Below are 27,092 nucleotides of genomic sequence, written 5' to 3'. Positions count from 1 at the left end.
GGTTGCGATGAGTTGGATCCTGGTCCACTGCTTGCCAGTGTGCCACAAGCTCTAGGCCCTTGTTGGTGGGAGTATCATCTTTGATGAGCAGCCTTTTGTTTAGGATTTCTGGACACTGGACACCAACTGGATTGAGACAGCCAGCCACTTGTGGCCTTGAGAACTCCTTACTTCCCGTTTGTGAAATAAAACCCCATTGTTGTGTCCCGAGCCTGAGTGGTCTTACAATTGCATGCAGGTAAAGAACCACAGACAGCGACCTGTCCTCATCCGGCACTCTCCTTTGGAGGCTATAGCCCGCTATAACCCTTTGTATAGCACTGTTTAATTACTAACTATGTTAAACTGCTTAATAAACTACTTTGCCTCACTATTATCCAAGTAGATACAAGCTGCCCTTTTAAATCATTAGGGGTGGGATCCAGGTTCTAAAAGGGTTTCTTGAGAAATAACCCCTTTTTGTTAGCACTATTGTTTACCAATTCTTTTCCTCCTTACACTATGTGTGTGTATGTATAAAATCCCACTCCATTCTCTACCTGAATTGCCCCAACCCAAGAATCATACTGACTTTCCAATTCCAAGACTAGGCTAACTAGAAATGACACTTTTGATCAGCGGCTTTTAAGAAAACACTTGCTATAATGGGAAAAATGGCATTTTGAGGATGGAAAATATATTTAGAGCCTCACTTCACACAGAAAAAAATCAAAGAGTTAATGTAAGAAATCAAAACAGACAAATGTAGGTGAATTTCCACATGACTCCCAGGAAGGGAAGGACTTTACAAGCATCAAAACAACAATCACAAAGGGAAAGACTAACAGATTTTCACCATGCTTAAAGCTTTCATAATCAACCTCCACTTGACCAGTTTCACAGACTGACCTATTCACCAGCCCCTTTGCAGAAATTTAATGAATGCCCACAGCGTGCTGCTTGCTCAGTGCTAACAAGCTACTTGCCCATGAGTCCTACAAATTAAGATGTCTACTTAACCCAGAGATATTTATATTTGTTCCCAAATTTGTTCTTTTTTTATGCTAGTTGTATAACTGTTAACTGTAATTCTTAATTATGTTATGGCAATTGAATGTGAGTGCAAAAAGAGAGGAGGTGGCTGAAAAGACCAGAAAAAGGTGATGTTGAATTAAATGTGAGTGGCAAACCTGAAGACTGGAGTTGAGGGGAACCTGAAAGGGTTCTGCCTCAATTAGGTCATTACATTGTCATCACTTCATTCTGAAGAAACCAAAACTAGAAATCATTGATGCATTTTGGGTGAAATGTAAAAAAACAATACATAGCAAATTTCTAATCAGTTGAAGGAAAGGGCAGTCCAAAATAAAAGGATTAGCTACCTAATGTATATTTGTATCTTTAAGTTAAAATGTTGAAGACACATATGTAGACTTTAGAATACCCCACTATTCAAAAGAACTGCTGTAAGATTTAATCATACCACATTAAGAAGTTTCTTCTGAATGATTTTTAGTTTCTGCATTATCCAAACTCATCAGAATAAGACCAAAAGATAAACTTGAAAGATATTTGAAACAAATGATTGACATATAAAGTTTACATAAATTAATAAGAAATACACTAGGCTACTAATGGGAAAATAGAAAAGAGTCCAAATGATCACATTATAGAAGGAATGAAAAAAATTGAAGATGAGAATGAATAATTTTACAAGTAATCAAAATAACAAAACAGTTTAATGAGAACATTTTTTCAATAAAACTTTAGCAATTAGGGCCTCCCCGGTGGCGCAGCGGTTGAGCGCTGGGTTGCGAAGCTGCCCGCGGCCTCTGCGGCGCCGGTTCGATCCCCGGCTGCTCCCCGGCCACCGGAGGAGGGTCCCACATGGCGTGCAGACTTCTCCTGCCGCCCGCTGCTCCCCTCAGCAGTGTACTTCGGTCCTTCTGCCTGCTCTGCTCCCCGCTCTGGCTCTGGTGAATTCTCTCACCCTCCCGCGCTTCTGACTGTACCCAGTGCATGTATAAACAAAACAAACAAGCCAGCAAACAAATAAATAAAGCATGCCTCTATAAAAAAAAAAAAAAAAAAAAAAAAAAACTTTAGCAATTAGCATGTTAACATTACCAAATGCACAGTGTCATAGACAGGGAGACCATTTGCTGCTGAAAGATGACATTTTGGCAGAACTTTTCTAGAAATCAACCTGGCAACTTATGTCAAGAGACATAAAAATGTCTATACACTTGACCAAGAAATTCCATTTCTGGAACACTATGCTTAGAAAAATAATTTGAAATCTGGATAAAGCTTTGGCAGTAAGTCACTCAAAATTTCATTTATGATATTTTTAAAACTGGGGGGAAACCTTTATTGAACAAAAATTGTGTCGAGTATTAAAGATGATGTAGTAAACAAAAGTCCCAACACTGAGTTCAGAGCCTGTTAGGAAAGGGAGACAAATAAGTATCTGAAATCCAACAATAGAGAAATTATCAAATTCTGAGACACCCAAATGAGGTGATTCACAGCCATCAGAAATTACAGTGATCAAGGACATGAGCAAGCATCTATATTAAATGAAAAGCTACCAAACTATAAATGGATATAAAAAATACATTAAAAATTTAAGGTGGGTGGGACTTTTGATAGCAGAGTGAGCATCTCAGCTAATAATCCTAAGTAAAACAAGCAAAGTTAATGGTATTTTTACCTTGCGACTGCTTCTACCACACACACTACAATTCCCTAGTACTGTAGTTCTGTGAACACAGTCCCTTAAGGGAGCTAACCAGATCTGGAGCTCCAAGGGAAAGTCCCAAGCCCAGGGCATTGTTGAAAATAAGGATCAGCAGCAATCAAACACTGAACAAACAAGACCTCAGCCAAAACTGTAAAAGGGGATCTAGGGAATGAGACAGCCTGGGGAGAGGGGGTAGGGCCTTAAAGATCTGACATATTCTTAGGGTTCTGGAAGACTGGACAGATGTGATGCCCTGCATTAGATACATTGCAGAAAAGGAAAAGTATCAAGGAAAGAAGAGAACCTTCCAACCTATCAAAAGGATTTCACTTGAAATTTTTTTACTTGAAATTTCTGCACAAGCAAAAATGAAAGCCAAGGAAGACTTGTAAACTGCCTGAACTTTCAATGTGTGGGTTGAGATACACATTCAAAGTACAATCATTTAATGATGCTACCACAGTCCGGACATTATGCAAGTGTTAGAAATATAAAAACCCTGATTTACCCATGCCTTTGAAATGCTCATCGTCTAATGGTAGAAGCAGATTTCAAAAAGTAGCTAGAAACACAAGAAAAAGAATGCTTCAAGGGAGGGAAGGGCTTTTGATTAAACAGAGCTGACTGAATACAAGCATGTATCAACCTCTATAAAAATCATGAGAGTAAAGAATTAGAAAAGATAGAAACAAACAACTCAAAGAAAGTGGGAGAGAATCTGACAGCAAAGGTGAAATTTGAAAAGGAAAACTTTTGGAAAAGAGGTAGCTAGCTTGGTTGTATCCTTCTGCTTTCTGCCAAGTACGTGCAGTGGGGGAAATCCAAACTGAAGCAAGAGAGCTAGTTCATTCCTGAGGGCCCTGGAAAAATAAGCAGAAGGTGCAAGCTCAAGAATTATAGCTTCCCGGAACATTTGAAAGAAATAGGGATTTTTTTAAAGGAGGTGACTGAAAAACCCCTTAAAAGAGCAGGAAGACTCTCAGATTCTTTCTCTTTAACCAGAGCATCTGGCAAGTGCCTTTTATCCACACAGTAGATGACCTGAATTAATCTCTGAAGAAGTTAAACCAAAGAATCCCTAAACTCAGGAACACCAGCTACAACTGAGAACAGAAATGAGATGTCTTACTGAAAATAAGAAGTAAATGTCTGTATAGTCAATGGTTAAAGATCCAGTCCTTTCCAGACTGGAATCCTGAGAGATCAAGATTACTATGTAGAAAAACTGACTCAAGGAATAAAAAAATCTGACAAATGCAGTTTCTCAACTTTTCCTTCATAGAAACCATTTGCTAAAGACACTTTGAGGAATACTTCTAACAGGAAGACAGGTACCACCACAAATAAGAAAAGATAAAGTCAGAGGGAACAGACAATAAAAGAAAAATGTCAAAATAATTATAATTCTACTTTCTTCTCTTTGAGGACAAAGAAAATCAAACAGGGCAGGGGAGGGGGAAACTCTTAGACATGAACTGTAGAAAAACCTAGAAATATAATTGCAGAATAGACATACTAGATGGTGGAGACTGGGAATGAAGCTGGGAGGGAATCCAATGGTCTATGATAATGGACTTTGGGTGCATTGGTGGCAAGTGTGGTGCAGTGATGTACATCTGAGGATGTGTGAGCCTGTTCTTCTAAATCATATACAGTGTATGAAACCAATGTTACCACAATAGAAGCAAGCAAGCAAACATCATCAAGCCAACATGGGTTTAAAAAAAGACAAAACATATGAGAGAGAGCTTCAAGAGTGTGATAACCTCTGGGGAGGAACAGGTAAAAACAAGGGGTTGTGGCTTGAACTGTACTGGAAATATTTTAGTTCTTTAAAAAGTGATATATGTGAGGGGTAGAAATGCTTGTTACTTTGATTGTGGTGATGGCTTTATTGATGCTTACATATGTCAACACTTAATAAATGGTATACTTTAAACATGTATAGTTATGTGTAATATAAGTCAACTATAACTCAATAAAGCTGTTTAAAAAAAGAGAAATTAATTATAGCATTGGAAAATAAGTTGAAGGGACCTCCCAGAAAATGAGAGAGAAAAAAAATCTAATGTGTCAAAAATCGAATAGCAGTTCAAAGAAAAAAAAAACCCAGAAAAATATAGAAGGGAAGAAATTATCAAAGACTATCATAAGGCAATTCTCCAGAACTGAAGAAAATGAGCCTTCAAATCGAAAGGCCCACTGAGTGCCCAATAGACTGAATAAAAAAAGACCCACTCTAAAGTACATTATCATGAAATTTGAGAACTGCCAAGAATAAAGAAAAAGTCTGAAAAGTTGGCAGAGTAAAATGAAAAAACTAAGCCACAAAACACAAGCAACTTTAGCGAGATTACTATGGGGACTAAAACAATGTGAAAGTATTCTTAATTAAAAAAATAAAAAGAACCATTGCTATATAACTTCTAGAGCATTGGTTCTAGTCTGTGGACCATGGACCACTAGAGGTCTAAATTTGTTTTAAGGGATCTACAAATCCACATGTATCCCAAACTTTAAAATTATATTTTGCTTTTTTATAAATTCGAAAAAAATGTTATTTTGGCATATATATTTTTATTTTTTCAAATTTGTGCAGATTTATAACACCTTATGATTTATAAATTAAATTATTATTGAATTATTAGTTTCTTGTTATATATGTTCTCAGTAAATGTATACCATTCAGAACTATCATAAAAAAACTTTAGTGAGATTATAGCGGTGTCTTCCAATTTCTGAAAACAAATTATTTCTAACCTAGAATTCTATATCCTATTACTTACATAAATGATAGTACATCTACATAAACTATCAATAAAATCAAAGGACATAATATTGTAAAGATATCTTCATACCTGGTGTATTCATAGTTTCCTATTGCTATTGTAAAAAAACAAACTTAGTGGCTTAAAAACAAACTTGGAGACCTAAAAGAACACAATTTTTTTTTCTTACAGTTGAGGAGATCAGAAGTCTAAAATCAAGGTATTAGCTGCATTCCTTCTGAAGCCCAGTGAAGAACCTGTTTTCTTGCCTTTTCCAGATTCTAGAGGTAACTTCCATTCCTCAGCTCATGGTCCCTTTTCCACATCTTCAGCGTGTATCACTCCAACCTCTGGCTGGTCCCCTCATTTTACTCTCATGCTCCTACCACCTTCTTACAAGGGTTCTTGTGTTTATATTGAGTCCACCTGAATAATCCAGGCTAGTCTCCCATCTCACACTCCTTAATTTAATGATATTTGCAAAGATCTTTTTATACCACGAGGTAATTTATTCACATGTTGTGGGAATTAGGATGTGGACATCTTATTCAGCATATCACACATAGTCTCAAAACTCACTTCACATTCAGTCTTTCTCTAGAAGTTACTGGAGGATATGTTCTACCAAACCAAAGAGTAAACTGATGCTAAAACAATGTTAAAACAAAGATAACCTCAGAATCAAACAAAACCATGAAAGAACTCCAGAATTCAATCAGGTACTTTTTATTAAGCAGCATAAGAGTCTTATGGATAGAAAAACATGACAATATGGCAGCATTTGATCAAGTTCAAAAACCCTAAGCAGAAAAATACATGAACAAAGTTTTGTCAAACATAGAAGCAGCGAGCGTGGTGACTGCATACGTTCTGAGTGGAAAGGAGGTAATGTACAAAATGGATCCAAGGACTTGGATGAAAAGACCACTCCTTCTTTGTGCCACTAACACAGCAGCTCTAATTAGACTCAATGTGCCACTGTGTCACAAACAAGAATCCATTATGCAACCTCAACCAGGTGAGATGGCAGCCACCAAAGCTGCCTAACAATTGGTTCTTTGATATTTTTTAACTTTGCAAATATTTATAAATTACAAAAACAGAACACAGAAAAAAAAGTTGCCAAACCTGGAAGGGTATAGGATAGCTTCACAAGGGAAGAGATATTTTGAGCTATGGTTTCAGGTAAGTGGGGTGGGTAAGTGTGCACACATATATACAATGGTGCTGGGTAAGGGCAAGAGGAGGAGGAAGGGTTGGCTAACAGAACTAGCATCTTCTAAGGCAAAAAAAAAAAAAGCACTGTGCAATTAGGGTTCTGTAAATAGCTCTATTGGGCTAGCAACAAAGTAGGAGTGGAGGAGGAATGGCAAGGAAGAAAAATATCATAAAAAGATAGAAACAATATATCATGGAAGTAAACCTTTGTAGAAATACAACATGAGTTAAAAATTTGTCTTTGCTCTCACTAGTCATACAAATCTCTTAACACTCAGTAAAGCCTCAATTAATTCATGTGTAAAATGCATAAAATAACAATAGCTACCTTGTAGTTTTGTTTTGAAAATAAAATGAAAATAATTTTGGGATCCCCCAGTGGAACAACACAGAAGAAACAAAGAATAAAATAAAGCAAAAGTAACATTTATTCAACATTTATTCAAAGCATAATCATATTATTCATCTTCCATTTTCTCAGTACTTTTTAGACTTTGGTTTTTCCTTTTTCAGCTCCAGACTGGGAAACTCTAGATCAGCACTGTCAAATAGAATTTTCTGTGGTGATGGAAATGTTCTAAATCTGCACTATCCATTTAGTAGCCACTAGCCACATGTAGCCATTGAACACTTGAAATGTGGCTGATACAACTAAAGAACTGAATTTTTAAAAATAATCTTTATTGAGATATAATTGATGGACTATAGAGCTCACCTTTTAAAGTATATTCAATGTCTAATTCTAGAACATTTTAATAATCTCAGAAAGAAACCCTATACCCATTAGCAATCGCTCCCCATCTTCTCCCACTCCGCACCCCCACCCCCGACCCTGGCAACCACTAATTTAGTTTTCTGTCCCAATAGATTTGCCTATTTTGCGTATTTCATATAAACAGAATCACACAATATGTGATCTCTTGTATGTGACTTCTTTCATTTAGCATGTTTTCAAGGTTCATCCATGTTGTTGCATGTGTCTATGCAGTAGGTCCTCAAATAACCTCACTTTGTTCAACAATTGATATGAGAAAAAAATTGATTCCTGAGGGCTGGGGCCATTGTCTGTGGAGTTTGTACTGTTCACATCTGCAAGGGTTTTCTCCCACCTCCCAAAGATAAGCAAGTACACATGAGGTTCACTGGAGTGTCTAAATTGTCCGAGTCTGACTGTGTGTGTGTGTGTGTGTGTGTGTGTGTAAGAGAGTGAAACATGCAGTGGAATGGTGTTCCCGCCTTGCACCATGAACTGCCAGGATTGCCTCCTGCCACCTTTCAACCCTGAACCGGAATAAGTTGGTTGGAAAATGAATACAAATCATTGTCTAATATTACAAGTGTTTTGGGTCTTTATTTAGAAGTTTGGCAGTGTTTTGGTGACCAGAGATATGACATAGCATCTTTAATTCTATTTATATCAATTAGCACAAATTGGTTTTGTTATATGTTGTTTGGCTTAAAGTCCATTCTCAAGAACCTACTGACAGTGTTAAGTGAAGACTTACTGTATGTTATTTCTTTTATGGCTGAATAATATTCCATTATGTATAACTACAACACTGTGTTTATCCATTTAGCATCCAATGAATGGACATTTGGATTGTTCCACCTTTGGCTCTTGTGAATAATGCTGCTATGAACACTGATGTACAAGTTTTTATGTCAATTCATGTTTTCAATTCTTTGGGGAATGTATAGAGGAGTAAAACTGCTGGGCTGTACAGAAACTATATTTAACTTTTTTAGGAACTGCAAGTATTTTCCAAGGTGGCTGCAACATTGGACAACCCCACCACCAGTGTATGAGGCATCCAACTTGTCCACATCCTCAGCAGTATTTGTTATTGTCCATCTTTTTGATTACAGCCATCCTAGTGAGCCTGAAGTGGTATCTTACTGTGGTTTTGATTTTCATTTCTCTAATGACTAAAGATGTTGAGCTCCTTTTCATGTGTTTATTGGTCATTTGTAAATCTTCTTTGGAGAAGTGTCTATTCAATGAATTTTAAATTCTGTTTAATTTTAATTAACTTTAAATAGCCACATGTAGTTAGTGGTTTCAGTACTAGGCAGATGGCAAGATTTAGCATCTGGTCTCTTATGTTTCTTTGCTGAAGTGGGGCTGGCTAGGTGATTGAAGGTCAAGCCTGGCTTAATGACTCACCCCAGATGTCCCAGATGGAACCAGGAGTGAGGCAGCAAGGAGAAAGGAAAGGAAAATTGGTGCAACACCTGGAATGAGGAAGTACTTGGCACAGAGCCTGGCACTAAGGAACCTTTCAAAATTTACTGTTGATGATGAAAGCAACCTGTGTTTATCGAGCACTTGCAAGGTGCCAGGAACTGTGCTTTATACTCACTGTCTCTCTTTATTCTTATAACAATCCTATCAGGTAGATTCTAATTCCTCTATTTCACAAATGAGAAAGCTGTTTTAGACAAATCAGGTAAGCAAGTATTAGTAATTTTACTCACTACAGTGAGTAAATTCCCCATTCCATTTCAACCTTAGAAAGTTCTTCATCTAATTTAATTATAGTGAAGATCTCAACTAGGGATTCTGTGTTTGCTAACCCATCTCAAAAGGACACTATGAGAATTAGATGTTTTTGAAGCAGCAAAATATTAGTATTAAATAAAAATATTAACTCCTGAATTTGTGCATTAGAGGCTGGATTCTCTCTTTTCTAAAGTTTTTAGCTATTTCCTCCCTTTCTTTGAATTGGCTCAACAACAAGATAATGAACATCAACTATGCGCCTAATGCTGTGCTAGGTATAGAGATAAAGCAATGACTAGAGCAGTCATGAATCCTGACCTAATGAAGCTTTAAATATATTAAAGGGATCTATGGTTTTAAAAGTACATAAATTCCAGTAAGTTTATGTCACATGGCGGCCCTGTGGCAGTGTCTATATAATAATGAACCTTAAACCAGCAGCATAATCACCCTTAAATGATACTCTCTGCTTACTAAGAAATTGAGTCTGAACATTACAGCATTTAAAATGGCTCAAAATCCACACATTTGGTAGAATTCATCTACAGCAGTTGTTCCTTGGGAAGCAGCACCCAAGTCCCAAGCAGTTGCCAATGAAGGGATTAAAGCTTACCTCCAGTTTGGTGGAGCTGTCCCAGACTCCTGTGTGCATGAAGGGAGGACAACATAGCAAGAGTCACCAGAACTTCTCTCTTGCCCAAAGCATTGTGTGGCTTCCCAAGATTTCATCACCACCCACTCCTGACCCCTATTTCAGGTAGATAAAACAGAAATGATGAAGTTGTTCAGATGATTTGTGTGGGTGGCTATTGTGCTGAGTAGGACAATAAGGCTATAGAATACCACTCTTTTTAAAAAAAGACTTCACATTTTATTCATTGCTATAAATAACAGTTTAGTTTTTAAAACACTGCATTGCCACACTATATTGTATAGAGCAGTAAACTTGAGTTCTCCTGTAGATGCTTTTGGCAATAGACCTAAGTAGCCACACTCTGAGTGTTGGCCTTTTCCTGACTCTTTCTTGTACCTCACCTCTGGGATGAGTAAGCAGGGCAAAAGGTATGAATTGCATTGATTGAGAAAGCCTAAAGGAAATGTCTAACTCAATCATTTCCAGTTTCCCATTCATCTCCCAGCATTTCCTACCAAAGTATTCAACCCAAATTTACTAAAAGAAATCATGGATCAAACTCACCAGTAATATAGTATCATAGCTCAGTCATGTAAGAAAAAAATGGCAAAAACACTTGTCTGATCTTGCCACTGGAACCAATGGAGACTATGAGAAGGCCTTTCTTACAAAAGTTATTTCATTCCCTTTAGCAATGTGGGTAGAGGGAAAGATTCTAAGTGCATCAATAAGAATATTAAAATTCAGGTCTTGCATTTTATATGATGCTGACCACAAATTACCTTAAAGGCTTAGAGCACAAAAAATATCATGAATGGGTCATGATATTCCAACTAAGGATAGAAATAGCCATCCTCACTTATGGGAAGGCTAATGAAAATTTGTCTGATAAACATTCTAAGATTACCCACAACATTCAGTATCTATGTGCTCACAAACATCCTTGTGAAGTACAACTGACTACAGTACTCCAGGCCAAGGATAAAAATTTTCCAGATGGGATGGCACTGTTTCAATGACTTAGAGTACACCAAATAGCTCTCATGCATTCCTAAACTTAGTAGTCACAAGGTGGGTTTTCTCTTGAGGAAATTGGAGTAAATTGCAGTAAAAATTGGAGAAATGAAAACTATATTAGATAATTAAGTTAGGTTACACTTACGTACAGAAAGACCAAGGACCCATCAGTGCAGAATCAGTGAGGAAATGTCACGAAATTATTGAACATGCTATCGCTATTACCAATATAGAAAGGGCTCAGTAAATTTGTATTTTTTTCATTTACAAGTCCTTAGTCACTGAGTAATAGTTTGATATCAGAAAGAAGAATGGGTTTATAGAAATAAAGTCAGGTATAAAGGAAGACAAAAATGAATACCTATTGATTTCAGATACTTGCAATTCACTATTATAGGCAAGAAAACAGTACCAAGTCTTCAATTTGAGCAGGGATTAGCAAACTTGTTTTTTGAAACAGCAAACTTTTTGTGTAAAAGGCCAGAAAATACTTTAGGCTTTGTTTTCCATATGTTCTCAGTTGTAACTACTCAATTCTGCCCTTGTAGTGTGAAAGCAACCACAGACAATATTTAAATGTATGGGCATAGAGGCAATTCCAAAATGAAAATAAAACTCTTTATTTACAAAAACAGAGATAGGCCATAGTTTACTGAGCCTTCATCTAGGGTTCTAAATCAGCAGTGCTCTCTTAATGCCTCATAATTCCCTTGGAGGCTCATTAAAACAGAGATTACTGCCCCCCTCCAAGTGTCTCATCTTTAGGGGAGGGGTAGGTCCAAACAATCTACTTTCAAATATAAAGGTAAATGATTATTGCAAAATCAAAAGAAAATTTAACAAAGCCCATTTCTTTCAGGAGTGCTTCATTTCAATAAAATAATAATATATGTAAGATAGTTTAAGGCATTTGAAGAACTGTGCCATTTTATGTTCATAAGACTCCCATGAAATAGGTTAATATAGTCTTTACTAACCTATTTACAAAATTAAGAAACTGAGAAAAACAAGCCAAGTGATGGTCTATCACAATTACTATTTTCCCCTTGAAATACTATTTTTCCTAACAAGATTTAAGCTGCACTTATTAAATCCAATTTATACATCTTTTTAGGACTATATCTATGAATGTTACTTCATAGGTGGAAATATTATTCCAATAAAATTTCAAGTCCATATTTACATTTGTGACCTTCATTCTGAAGCTACCTAGGCAAGTCTAGCCAAGAAACCTGAACTTTAATCAGATAGCAATTCAAAGCACATTCAACAACTAGTGCAAGTGGGTCATAGATTATGAAGTATGGTGATCACTTCTAGCAGTACAATAAACACTCAGAAATAGAAGAAATAATATTAGTGGAGATAATTCAAAAAAATAGAGCAGTAAGCCTAGAATGTTCCCTCTCTCCCAGACTGTTTCTGCAATAATGAAAATGTTTTCATTTGAATAGGTATTTACACAAATTCATATTCATTATAAGAGGGAAGAAAAAATAGGGAGGGAGGGAGAGAAGGAGGCAGGCAGGCAGGCAGGATAAAGAAAAGAAGTATAGCTGACAATTCCTATGGTCAGTAGAGTTTTTTCTTCATCTTATCACCAGGATTTGACAGTACTGTATATGTAGATTATAATGTGAGATAATTACATTCTGACTTTAACCTGTGATCTGAATAATCCAGTAACAATTTTTTAATTTATATGAAATATAATTAAAGTCCTCAGTGAGCAAGCCTTCTTGTTTTCTTTACAAGTATCTAATTATTTTACAAACTAAAGAAAAAATTGTTTATTAAAACGATAATCTCAAATTCAATGCCACATATTACTACTGAGATAAAAATCCAGTTAAGAGGGTATTAAATCTAAGAAGGCGGCCAGTAAAGATTCCGTAAAAATAAAGGTTGACCATTTTTGCTTTTAAACTAATGGCTTAGATAAAAGTCAGCAAAAAATTCTAGCCTAAATAATGCAATATAAACAATACTGTCCAAAGATTATCATAGGAAGCAATACCTTTTACTGTTCTCTGAAGCCAACCTAAGGAGTATTCTCATCAAAAGAAGTGTTCTAAATAGATTCCAACATGACCGTTCTTCCACTGGACAATGTAATATGACCTAGCTGATGAAATGCTGCTCTACAAAATTTAAGTTTAATACCTAATCATACCAGAGACTATAACTTTAGTTATATATCATTCCACCTCATTTTATTTGTTATTAAAATGTGGATAGTGTTGCCATAATAAAAGTTGGGAAAGTTACATAAATGAATACTATAATACTCATAAATCTTGTATATGTCTGTTTCCTAAATATATATTCTGGTATCTTCCTTGTCTCAATTCTGAAATTTCACATTATGAACAATTAATTCATCTGTCAACTGTCCAAATGCAAAGGTGAAAGTTGTGATACAAAATCCCCACTTTATAACATAATCTTTGGAGCTTTTCACAACACCAAAAAATTATAATCTAAAACAATCTTACAAAACAAATTATGAATATCTATGAACTCAAAAATACTATCTTTCTATCTATCTATCTATCTATCTATCTTTCCTATATATATCAGAGGCAATGACAGACAGGTTTTTAAAAGCCAAAAAGCACTCCATCTGAATTATTTCATTTATGATAACACACTCAAGGTTCAACTATGTTGTCCCAAATGTCAAGATTTTATCCTTTTTATGGCTGAGTAATATTCCATTATAAATACATCTCACATATTCCTTATCCATACATCTGTCGATGAACACTTGGGTTGTTTCATAACTTGTCTGTTGTGAGTAATGGTAAAGTGAACATAGGGTTGCATACATCAAGCTGTATGATTTCACTCATGTGGAACATAAAAAAACAAAACAAAAACAAATTCACAAAGAACAGACCAGTGGTTACTATGGACAGATGGGAAAGGGGTGGGGTAGGGATGGTGAAAGGGGTTAAGGCAGTCAGTTGTATGGTGATAGATGGAAACTAGTTTTTCAGCGGTGAGCACACTATAAAGTATAAAGATGTTGAATTACAATGCTTTATAACTGAAACTTATATAATGGTACAAACTAATGTTGCTGCAATTAAAAAAAAAAAAGTGCAGAGCCTCCCCGGTGGCACAGAGGGTTGAGTGCAGCGCTGTGAAGCTGTCTGTAGCCTCTGCAGCACTGGTTCAATTCCCGGCCAGCCAGGGAGATTCCCACATGGCGGGGCAGACCTCTCCTGCCTTGCCCGCTGCTCCCTTCAGCAGTGTACTTCGGTCCTTCTGCCTGTTCTGCTCCCTGCTCTGCCTCTGGTGAATTCTCTCATCCTCCTGCACCTCTGACTTGTACCCCAGAGCTTGTATAAATAAATAAATCTTAAAAATAAATAAAGTGCATATCTTCAACCACGAAATATATTTAGTAAAATGGATTTCATACACAAAATAGAATTTGAATAAGTTCTATTTACATTACACACATACTCTAATCCCCAAAAATGACTCTATCAGAGGCTCTTGGTGAAATCACAAAATACATATAGATGACATTACAAATCTCCAATTAGGAATGAAGATTTAGCTAGTGATTTTCCTTAAATTTATTAAAACTAATATTTTAAACAATTTTCCATTTCTGGTCATCTCAAATATGTTCTTGGCTCTATTCTCATCCATTCTACAGGAAATAAACTAGAATGGAGGGAATAATTTTTTTCAGGAACTCAACATTGACATTGCCTTAAAGGGACAGGTTGTGGCCAGGTTGAATGAAAAAACTACAAAGAATTTAACAGCAGCATATAATAAGCATTCAAGCCATACAATTTGAGACAAAAAGGGAAAAAATACTTTATGCTTATTGTTTGAATTTCTTATACATGTGTCACCTGTGTCACTAAAGCTAAAATAGGAGCTGTGAAGCTAAAATTGCTCTAAAAATAAGGCTTACTAATTAAAAAATTAAAATGGGGGAAATACCTTTTTTAAAAAAAAGATTTTATGCATACAAGAACTGGGATACAGGCCAGAGGAGCAGGGGGTGAGAGGATTCACCAGAGATAAAGTGGGAAGCAGAACAGGCAGACTGACTGAAATACACTGCTGAGGGGAGCAGCGGGTGAGTCAGGAAAGGTCTGCTGCGCCATGTGGGTAGCTCCCTGGCTGGGGATCGAACTTGTGCTGCAGTGCCTACGGATAGCTTCACAGGTTGCATCTTAACCCCTTGCATCACCAGGGAGGCTCTGGAGAATTATTTTTTTAAGTTTTTAAAGATTCCTTTAATTTTCCCTACCCTGTAATCCTCTACTCCTTAGGAAACAGGCCTCAAAAGATTTAACAAGTTACTGAGGAAGATCAAGAAATCAAGTCTCCCTCCACTATAAAGATTTCCCCACTTCCTTCTCCTACTAGGTGGCCACAGTCTCTGGATCACTCACTTAACACACTTGCTACTTTAACAACTCCTGACTGAGTGCTTACTAAGTGTCAGCTACCCAGTTATGCTGAGGATGCCAAGTGAGCAAATCACATGTGACCCCCGTCCTTAATAGGTCTTAAGGTCTAGATAGATTTTAACTATTGAAAGAGAGCTTCTTGAGTTAGGGAACTCAAGAATTTGGCGACTGAGAATAATGTCAATTAAAATAACAACCCTTAGACATTTTATATAGATCATATTCTTCAATTCTCACAACAACCTTGCAAGGTATATACTGTCTGTAATTTTATAGACAAAGAAACTGAGATTCAGAAAGGTTAGCTAACTAGTGCCCAGGGTCACACAGCTAGAAATGAATGGGTAAAATGAACAAATGAATAAATGTTAGCACCACTAACAATTTTACATACATGGTAGAAAAGAATGTTCATTTCACCATATTATTTATGTAATAGAGCCTGTGTTTAGCACTGAAAAAGTGCACATTTGGAAATTCTTGAAACTTATCTACATAACTGCCAAAAGCAATTTGAGTATCTAAGAGACATTCTAGAAATAAAAAATACTTATGCTGCACTTTGCAATCACTAATCCATGCAAATGGCTTGTAAAGCAGTTGACATTTCTGCTATAAATAAGGAGAAAATAGTCATACTGTGTCCAAAGGTTAACAGATCATATCTTGGGGGTTGCCTTCCAAGCTACAAAGCAACGTCAATCCATATGTTTGGGAAAAGCCTATGCCATGGGTAAGCAGAAAGTCTGAAAATTGTTATTTCCTAAAAACATAAATTAGATTCTGTAAAATATCAGTGGGATAATGGTGATCTGCATACCATAGCAGGGCTAGAGACTTCTGTAATTGAATTAATAACGTCAAGAAACTTTAATAAAACATTAAAATTTGCATATGCTTAAATGGTAATACTTCTATCCTGGATTTAAATATATCAAGATTCTCCAAACTCAGTATTAAAATTAAAAGCTCAAAATACAGACTCAACACAGTACATTTCATGTCTTACTAAACTACACCAAAAGAGAAGGCAGGGGGACGCGAGCACATATGAGTAGAATGTGCAAGTACAATCATCATTCCTACCTTCTTACCAATAAATGATTCAAATATTCAAAACAATGGTAAAAAGCAAAAAAAAAAAAGTATTAAAAGAAATTTAAAAGATTGGAAAAAATGTGCAACAGCCTTGTAATAGAACTCAAGACGATAAAATAATGTGCACTTAGATATAAAAAACTGGCCTAGCTGCAAGAAAATAACCGTTTATTATTGTGATTGGATGTGGACAACTGAGAAAAGTCAATGAACAAATTTAGTTAGGGAGTAGAGGAAGAGGAATACAAAAGGGAAGGAGCGTACTCTACTTAATCTATTTAACTGAAAGTTGTACATCAAAAGCTTGGAATGAAAAAGACTCAATCTTAGAAAAAAACAAATGGTTTTACCTAAAAGCCAGCCATCTTCTGATCTACAAAACACAACTACAGTGTTAGAGGAATCTACTCCATTTTTTGCTCTAAATATGTTGGTTGTGAGAAAGCTACATATAGTGTAATATTACCAACATCCATCCATAGAAATATAGTCAGAATCTTGAACTGTCACACCATGAACTGAATATTAAAGAGTACATTCATTTTGATAGATGCTTTAAATTGCCCCTCTGTTATAGATAAGCCTTTTCTCAGTCCTCAGTCACATGTTGGCATTTTACATTATTGATTCTCCAATCATAAGCTTTGAAACTTATGTATCCAGCTATCCTGAATCTTCTGACTCCATGAGTAACATCCATTCAAAGCCACACACTCCCAGCTCAGTCAACCTATAAGAACTCATTCACTCATAGTTTCACTTTCTTCCACATAGATGATTTCCCAAATCTTCCAGATGTTCACCCAAACTCCAGCCTGGAAATTTCAGTTATGTTCACTTAGAAATAGCTTATATATGATTCAAAGCCAAAGTATCAATTCAAATTGATACTTTGATCAATTCAAAGTATCAAGCCAAAGTGTCAATCCATAATAGGGAACACTTGGCAACAGTTTAAGAGACACAGTTAGATACATAGGCAGATATGGAAAGATCAGCTATGCTAGTTTTCAATGGAAAATGAGTATTTCCGTATAGTCCACAAATATGATCCTAGCCAGTGTTTTAAATGAAAAACTTCCCGGAAGCGATACAAGAACTCAACAGTGGTTACCTCTGGAGAATAGGGCTATGGAGGAAAGAGAATGGGGAGTCGCTATCTTTGTACCATCTATATTTTAAAATTTATTTTATAATCTATCTTATAATAACTAGCTAATAAAGAGAAAGAAATATAAAATTATTAAGTCTCAAAATTGGAAAAAGATACTGATTTCCTTTAAGTCAGACTAGCTTCAAAAATTAAATATTCCCGGTGCAGAAAGTCAGAGACTCTCCCTATACTGACTTGGACTCTATAACCAATCGTATTTTAATATCACAATGATCATCAGAATATTACATTGCACTTTACTCAGTTAAAAGAGGGAATGCCAAGATATTTGGTGGTCCAGAGAAAGAAAGGAGTGCAGGTCCTATAGCAACTTGAATTCTGTAGCATAAAGCCATATTTGGTAATTTTTGAATCTGTATTTTCAGTTGCAGCTAAAAAAATAAAACCAAAAATATGAGAGCTATACACCCCATTACTTTGTTGGCTGGGGTCAGGTACCTGCTTTGTAGCAGTAACTGAGTCGCTTGATTATTTAGGTGTGTAATACTGACAGACAACTGTGACGCAGCTGTGGCTCAGTACATGGATTTCAGAGTCAAAAAGGACTCATTTAGTATTTATCACAGGATATAGAAATAACTACCCTATAGAAACCAACCCACTCCTAACAAACCCCTATCTAAAAACTTACTACTCTTGGTTTGACAAGAAGGGAGTAACTAATCAACTCTTCTGTCTGTTGGTGTAGGGGCTTTGGAAGGAAAACCTTGAAGAGAAAGTTCCAAAACAATAATTATATTTTGAATGAATGGTAAATATTTCTACTGCTAAAGGATGCATAATCATTTTAAGACAAATGCTGATATTTGATTCAAGAGAAAGACAAAAAAATGAAATAGATGAAACAATGAACATACATATGGAACCTCTACTGAGGAGGTAAGAAATTCAACTAGAAAGTTGAACAGTTACAGCTGCAGTAAATAAACTTTGTAAAAAAAAAAGACATATGCCTTACTTTAAGGAAACCCAAATGCAGCATTTTTACAACTGGGATCAGCAACAAAATGCACCATGAAATGAATAGACTTTAGAGCCAGTTGGAATCCCAAGTGATCTTGGGCAAGTCACTTACTCCCTCTGAATCTCAGTGTTTTCTGTAAAATGGGTAAAAAGGAGATAATAAATGCAAAGTGCCTAAGATTATAAGGCATAAATGCTAATTCCCCTTATGAAGAGGGAATTAAACTATAAAAGCTTTTTTAAACTTTTAAATGATATTTAATCAAAGCTCCTTTAAACAGTGTTTCTACAACATCTAAAATATGAAACACTTGGGCCTCCCCGGTGGCGCAGCGGTTGAGCAGTGGGTTGCGAAGCTGCCCGCAGCCTCTGTGGCTCTGGTTCGATCCCCGGCTGCTCCCCGGCCACTGGAGGAGGATCCCACATGGCGCGCAGACCTCTCCTGCCGCCCGCTGCTCCCCTCAGCAGTGTACTTCGGTCCTTCTGCCTGCTCTGCTCCCCACTCTGGCTCTGGTGAATTCTCTCACCCTCCCGCGCTTCTGACTGTACCCAGTGCATGTATAAACAAAAAAAAAAAACAAACAAATTAAATAAATAAATAAAACATGCCTCTAAAAAAAATAAAATAAAATATGAAACACTTACAGAAATGCAATAAATCAAGAACAATTTCAAAAAGTGAGGTATATTTGCTTAATTTATTGAGTAAAGCTACAACTGGATTTTCAATTTATAAGAATTTTCAATTTATAAGAAATATCCAGTAGACAATTTAAGGGACATTAGGTAATTTCTCAGGTGAAACTGTTACACGTGCAAAGGAAAAATGGTGGGGGTGAGTGAACTTTGTACGTCAGGGACATAGAAGCAAGTCATAGTCAAGAAAGGTAGGGGAGGGCCTCCCCTGGTGGTGCAGCGGTTGAGTGCTGGGCTGCGAAGCTGCCTGCAGCCTCTACAGTGCCAGTTAGATCCCTGGCCGAGGGTCCCACATGGCACCACAGACCTCTCCTGTCGTGCCCACTGCTCCCCTCAGCAGTGTATTTCGTCAGTCTGCCTGTACTGTTCCCCGCTCTGGCTCTGGTGAATTCTCTCACCCTCCCGTGCTTCTGACTGTACCCAGTGCTTGTATAAATAAATAAATAAATCTTAAAAAAAAAAAGAAAGAAAGGTAGGGGAGTCACAGGAAGTATTTATGATGACAACATGCAAAAAAGAACACTTCAGAAACTCCCAAGTTCTAAAGCAGTGTGTAAAGGGGCACCGAGGGTCATGAGGAAACTCAGAGAAGGTCATACACAGTTGCAGAATGGCAACTGAGTAATTCAATTCCCTCCAAAATGGCCCCAAAATTAAATTCCATCATCAGGAATTAATACTATTGTTTACCTATTCCCAATAAGACCTGATTTGTGTAGAAATCCACATCCTCTATGTAACAGGTTTTTCCTCTATAAAACTTCAGTAAAACACCCATGGCTTGGATGTCCGGGTTACCAGCAGGTTGACTAGTGATTGTTTCTTTTACCTTGTTACATGATTGTCACTTTAATCAAGCATTTCTTTCATGGATTGTGATATATATATATATAAAATTTCTGGAAAATCTTGGTTCCTTCAGGCTCACCTTTAACCTTTTCCTAACATTAAAAACTAGTTTTCTTACAGTGTCTAGTTAAAATTTTCAGGAAAGATGTTCCAACATGATGTAACATTTCCCCTGTGGTATTCGAAACCCAAATCACATTACAAATCAATATATGTGAAAGCCACCATAATGAATACAAATAGTAAAGATGAATTTTTCTCTATGATAAATTATGTATTTTACATATTATCAACCAAGTAGTTATATAAAGGCTACATTTAACTCTATTTTCTGGCAAACAGCGTTACTGGAATACCAAGTATGGAATTTAAAGTACATAAACAACCTAAACATATTCTTAATAGAGCATATGTGCAAACCCAATCCATACTAAACTTACACATTTCTTAATATTAAATTATTATGTGGATAGCCACTACCAGCTGTTATTGAAGCACTGCTTGTTCTGTTGTTCCAAACATCAGACAATCACCATGTTAGCATTACATGAGTGTCATAAATCAATGTGAATCTTAAATGACCCAAGAAATCAAAGTGAAACAGAGGCTGAAATAAATGAAATCAAATTCTTACACAACAAGGCTCAGAAACACAATATATAGAAAGTAAAATTCATGTTTTGGTCTTTTGGTTTTAATATCTCCCCCCCCCCCAAAAAAAAACCCATTTATTCTAGACTTTTTAAAAACTGTTACCCTCTGAAAATCCAGTCTCAAAATATTATATACAGAGCCTAAATTTTAAACCAATGACAATCATAGCTGCACATTATAGTCACTTGGAGAAGTTTTTTTAAAAATACCAGGACCAAGACCCACTCCCAGAGATTCTCACTTCATTGCTCTGACACAAGGCCCTGGCTTTCCTTTTTTTAAAGCTCCTCTGGTGACTCTAACATGCGGCCAGGTGGAGAACCATTAATTTAAACTGTCTTTTGGGACAGTAACTGCCTTGAGGTCGATAAACATATTTTTTTGCCTTTTAATGAAGTTTTATTAAAACTACACCATTCATTCCCCAGTTAATGAGGTTCTGTTACATTGCAGGCACTGTGTTAAATAGTGGAGAAAGATGTGTAAGATATGTTCCCTGCCTTCAAGAAGCTCCCTTTTAGCTACTAGAGACCCATAAATAAGTAAATGTAATTAAATATGTTAAGCGCTCTTGAAGTGTAAGTGAATACAGTAAGCCTAGCAAATTTGCATGTCATCCTTGAGCAGGGGTTATACTGCATCATTCCAATTTTAGTATAAGTCTTACCAAAGGAGGAAAGGCAGAAGTTACAAGTTATTCAATACTTTACATACAAGTGCAGTTAACTATTCAGCTTACACAAGGTGAAAATGCTATGTATTTTGCTATTGTTTTTCACAGAAACTGCTGTGCTATGAAGGTAGGTATTGCTGTTTTAATTTGAACGAATCATCTTCAAATATACTTCAAGTTATACTACTGATTGTATACTTATCCTAAAACTATAAATTTACAAAAGATACAGTAAATAACCATGACATAAAAATTAACCCATTATCTTCATATATTTCATTAATACCTTTCCTTTTCAGTAACTGCTACATTTGCGAAGACAAGAAGTTTTACAACTAGGATGAGGTCCCATCACTAGAGATTTGTTTCAGTTGGTTGAAAGATGTTACATGGAGAAATGCTATGAAAACAAACAGCATTCAATGGAGCTTTTGTAAGACTTTCAAAAATAAGAAACATGGGTAAAGAGTTTTATTAAATTTTTTTTAAAGATATGGCATCCCCCCAATACTCATAGTGAATCAGGCAAACAATTCTCTCCAAGATAATTTTAACAAGGGCAAAGACTGCAGCCACTGGAAAGAAAACATTATAATGATCTTATATGTTAAAATCCCATTAACTCTATTAGTTGTCTTTTTCAATCAGGTATAAAAATACACTGAAGGATCTAAATTACACTGGAACTTTCAGTTATGGCCAAGAAATACATAGTGGGTGAATGAATGAGTAGATAAGTAGTAAGGTAGGGGACTTATTTTGAAAAGTGAAATCTACCTGAAAAGTACCTAAGTGAAAATATAAACCTGGTGGTCAAAAACAACTTAAGATACTAATTTGGTATAAAAGAAAATCACAGTTCCTGAGAAATTGAAGAGCAATTGACAAAAGGATTTTCAGTGCAAGTGAACATCTTTAAGGCCTTTCTGTTTAAACCCAGAGTTGAACAAATTCTAAGTTAAAATGTATGCTGTCAAGGTCCCTGCAAGAAAATCTCAAGTGAATTTCAATTTCCAGATCAATATATGCTGAGACAATTTACCAGAGAAACCTTCAACCTTTACACAGGGTGAGGAACACTATCATTACATTCTTTACTACGAAGGCTACCTTGAATTCATTATTTTGTGGAATGACATAAATGGCACTGACCAAATCAGATTTTGTAGGATATGAATGAGATTTCACAGTTCACATTATTTGAGGTAGCCATAGAGAACTTCAAAAATAGCTTGCACTTCCCTCCTCTTGCAATTCTGAAGCAACAGAAGAGATGAATTTAGTTCTACCAGAGGTGTTTCCTGAAAATATTCTATCAATTATAAATTTACAGAGCACTAATTGTGCTAATGTAATGCTGACAACTTCTTTTCAATTTCCAAAGAGATCACATCATCACTCTTCCAGATTTTATGGTGTCACAACTAGTTACTAACATTCATTCAATAATGGTGGCTATACTCCATCATCATAATAAACATCTTAATCTCACATTTTCCAATTATGATTTTGCTGGCCCATTTAAATAAAAGACACATAACAAATATCACACACACACATGCACATACACAGAGTCATGTGGGGCGCTTTGGGAAACACCTAATTTACCTTCACTGGGTGCTAAGAATAAAGAAACCAAGATTTTTAAAAAACATATTTGTCTCTCCAGTACTGTATACTCATATATGGCTACTGAGCACTTGAAATGTGATTATCCAATTGAGGAACTGAATCTTGAATTATATTAAACTTTAATTAATTTCAATTTAGAAAGATATTCAATACAGTTATTGGAAAACTTTTAGGTATGTTTAGAACTTGGGCATGTGAATTGACTTTTGCAAGCAAATTCTGTGAAACCTAAATACAGACAGGTATTTCCAATGAAAATTTAGCTTACTGTCAGAACTGAGATGTGTTGTTAGTGTAAAATACACATTGGATTTCAAAGACTCAGTATGAAAGAAAGAATGTAAAGCATCTCATTAATAATTTCTGTATTCATTACATGCTGAAATGTAACAGTTTGAACCTACTGTGTTAAATATTTTATTAAAATTGATTGCACTTATATGTTTGTAATCTTTTTAATGTGGCCATTAGAACATTTACATATGTAAATTTCACATATGGAGAATTACATATGAGGCTCACTTTATATATCTTTTGGATAGCGTTGCTGCTTCCACCACCACTTTATCAGGGCACATGTGAATATCCTTCTAGGAGACAAGCTGGTCTTACAACAATAGGAACAAGGAGTAACATATCCTTGTATCAAATGGGTCTGAGGAAAGTGTGTAGCAAGCTCTACCCACAGTTTCACCATGTGAGGCAACAATGTAACACTCAACATGGAAGGGGAAAAAATGAGTTATCAGCACTTAAACAAACTGAAATCCAGTACTGCAGACAACTTAAAAGATAGGAGACAACTGCTCTAAGGTGTTGGTTTCATTTCCCAAATGTGGATTCTTAAATTAGACAACAATACACCACTTCCAAAAAGAGGTAAAACATTTCAATGTTAGCTATCTAGCAAGCCTTAATAAATAAGCAAAAACTGCTCTTAAATTTTATCGCCTCAACTTCTAAAGCCAGAGAATACACGCTGAACTAGGAAATCAACTTCAGATCGCCGGCATTTCCCTCACAAGCAAATTAGCAGGATTGTGCACTTGGAATACTGTTTGACAAGAATGAAAAGGAAACTATTCAAAACAGATTTAAGGAATGGACAATTAGATGAGGAACTGCAGATTTAATTCTCAACAGCACTGTGATTAATCTGATTCCCTGCTTTTCCCTGGTGTAATTATACAACACAGATGAAAGGATGAGCATTTGGACTGTCAGTTCTATATTCTAGACCAGCCCGGTGACTCAAAGCAGACGACTCGACCACGCTAACCACCATCCCGACAACAGTCGAAGGGAGCCTCGAACACTGATTTAACAGTCGTTGCATAACGAGGCATTAAAAATTCGGATGCCCCCAACTCTTTCCACGATCGTCCACACCAGGTGAAGAATTTGCTGAAACTGAACGCACCCCGTCTTAAATGACCCCCTCCAATCCGGGCAGGGGGTGAACACAAAGGCATCTATCTAATATCCTGCACAATAGACACACACCCCACAATTAAAAACCCTGGACGTTCTTTCTCTCTCTCTCCATGCTGGCAAGGAAATGCAAACTGCTCTTTTCGTTAATGGTCTGTGGTACACGCAAGGTAACAATAACCTCAACTGTTCCCAGAAGCAAGTATAAAATCGGTTCTGCCACGTCCCTGTGCAACCGTCAGACAAAATGCAGACAGCCGATTTCAGCCGGCCCCACGCCTCAGGGGATGGGCGACCTCGGCGGCTCGGCCTCCACCGATCGCTCAGAACCCCCAGACCCCCGCCCCTCAGGAGGTCCAGGTACACGTCTATAAATACTCCTGGGGAGGAGAACCGGGGAGGCGGAGGGGAAGGAGGGCAGGGGGCAGGCCCGGAGTGGGTGCGGGTGCGGGAGGACCCGGGCATCACTGAAATGCATTTTCCACACTCCCGCTCCCTCGCGTGGAGACTCACTTGCCGATCACCTCGCACAGCTCGTACACATCCTCGAACAGCACGTCGTCGTCGGCCATGGTCCGGAGGGGACAGCGGCCGCAGCGTGGAGGGCTCCGAAAACGGGGGTGGGGCGCCAAAGAGCTCAGAGCCCGGCCCCGGGTTCGCCTCCTCCCCTCAGGACCCGCGAGCCCTCGGTGCTGAGGGCGCTCGAGTGGGGCTGCGAGGCCCCGAGACTGCGGCGCTTTCCTCTGCGGGCGACCGCCCCGGCGCGGGCGGCGGGGCCGGGCGCGGGAGCGAGGGCGGCCCGGGCCCGGCGCCGCCCGCCCGCCCGCGGCTCCTCACGCTGCTCGGGCCGCGCTGCCCGGCGTGCGGATCCTCGGGGACCGCGCGGCGCCGCGCTCTCCGCTCGTCAGCCCGCGCGGGCCGCGAGGCCGCGACCGCTCCCTCGGCCGAGGGTGGCTCCGGCGCGGCGCGGGGCAGCTCGGGCTACAGGGGGGGCCGCGGCAGGACCATGGAGGGAGGATCGCCGCGGAGGGAGGTGGCGGCGGCAGATCGGCGCTGGGGACCAGGAGGCGGCGGCAGAGACGCTTCCTCCTCCTTCTCCCGCCGCCGCCCGCCTGGGAGTGGGAGGGGGCTTCGCGGGACTGGCTCTCCGTGCGGGCGGGAGCCGCGGCCACCGCCTTCAGCTCCTCCTCCTCAGCCTCCGACCGGCTCGCGAGCCCCGCGCACCCGCCTCGCGCACACACGCCCTCCTCCCTCCACCGCCGCGCGGCTGCCAGGACCGCACGCCCCGCCCACTCCAGCCCGGCGGGGGGCGGAGGCCGAGGGAACCGGCACGGGGCTGAGCGGCGCATGCGCGCGCCGCCGGCCACGTCACGGCGAACCGGCGGGCGCCGGGAATCTGGAAGGGGCGGGGGATTGGCCGCGGGGCGCGCGGGCTGCAGCTGCTGAGGCGGGGGCCGGTCGGGGTCGCCACCTCCGCCACCGAGCCGCAGAAGGGGTCGGGACAAAAGATCCACGACCGAAGGCACGTTCTTGGCTATCTAGGGCGAGGGGTTCGGAGCCCCTGCCGCTCCCCGCCCCCTTCTTTTGTAACCGCGGAAAGGCTTTCCCGGTTTTTGCTGGGGAAAGAGGTCGGGACTGCGTCCTAATGAATGGCAAAGCGAGAAGTGGAGAGGTTGTCATTCAACACCCTGCGAGGCGGCTTATTCTTTTGGTGCCACGCTGTCATTCCTTAATGGGAAGGAGGGCTGGGGACGGGGAGTCGTCCACCTACAGGCAAAAGACCAAACAAAAACTGTCCAAGGAGATGCGCGACAACAAATGGTCTTTTATAAAGACAGCTTCTCCACATCCTGCCCCAAACTCGACAAATGTCTATCTAGCCAGCGTCTACCCCCACTCGATATAGCCTAGAGACAGTTCGGGAAGGCAGGGACAAATTTGAGACTTTAAGCCCTTTTGTACATTACCCCCTCCCCCGAAGTCCGCAGCCCCTACTCTGCTCCCTATACTCCCTAGAAATGTTAGACTTGTCCGGATAAAAATGCAACTAGAGGGAGTGGATGCACAGGGTCAGTCAGGGGGTGAGTTTCTGGGTGTTGCCCCTATGCTAGGTTGTATTCAATATGAAGATTTCTGTTCCACTGAGCATGTGCAGAATGAGCCAACGCCATCAGACAGGTATATGCCTCAGTTGAGGACCAATAAAAAAAGTCTTTGTTCCTCTGCACAGTAGAAGTGCCCAATTAGTTCATAAGTCAGCTTCTAGAAATCAACTGGTAAATTTCTCAGCACGATTTAAAAAAAGTAAGAAACGATAGTATTTACCAAAGTAGGTGGGAGGGACCAGGAGGGTGGAGTCCCACAGCCTGTTTTCTCTTCAAATACGTTTTGTGCTGATCTTTGACCACTCCCTCAAGAGACTGAGAGATTTGCCAGTGTTAAGGATTTGTGTACTAACCCTTTCTTAAAAATGTAAATCAGAGGGAAAATATAATTCTGAGATTTCCCTCCTTTCCCGAAGAGCTGTGCATTCTCTGGAAAAGGAAGCTTTAGAGCCTGCGAAACATCGCCTTCACCGAGGGACCAACAGTTCTGAGTCATTCACCCCAAACTGGCATGTT

General features: G+C 38.6%; 1 protein-coding gene across 6 annotated transcripts in view; it reads right to left on the bottom strand.

Moving 5' to 3' along the window:
- The window catches only part of CASK (calcium/calmodulin dependent serine protein kinase), a 392,726-nt gene extending 367,478 nt beyond the window's left edge, over positions 1 to 25,248 (bottom strand). For 4 of the 6 annotated variants that reach the window (XM_054695765.1, XM_054695767.1, XM_037512502.2 and 1 more), the window contains exon 1: positions 24,985 to 25,203. In XM_054695765.1, the coding sequence (XP_054551740.1) occupies positions 24,985 to 25,043 (59 nt within the window). In that variant the 5' untranslated portion in view covers positions 25,044 to 25,203. Of the gene's footprint in view, positions 1 to 24,984 lie in introns of all 6 variants that reach the window. The other 2 variants (XM_037512504.1, XM_054695766.1) reach the window with 2 other exon arrangements.
- Between the last annotated feature and the right edge of the window lie 1,844 nt (positions 25,249 to 27,092).

The sequence above is a fragment of the Talpa occidentalis genome, unplaced genomic scaffold (assembly GCF_014898055.3).
Source record: "Talpa occidentalis isolate TD23 unplaced genomic scaffold, MPIMG_talOcc4v2.1 talOcc4.15, whole genome shotgun sequence".
Taxonomy (NCBI): domain Eukaryota; kingdom Metazoa; phylum Chordata; class Mammalia; order Eulipotyphla; family Talpidae; genus Talpa; species Talpa occidentalis.
Note: the sequence above shows the minus strand (reverse complement) of the source record. Positions and strands in the feature narration are given on the sequence as shown.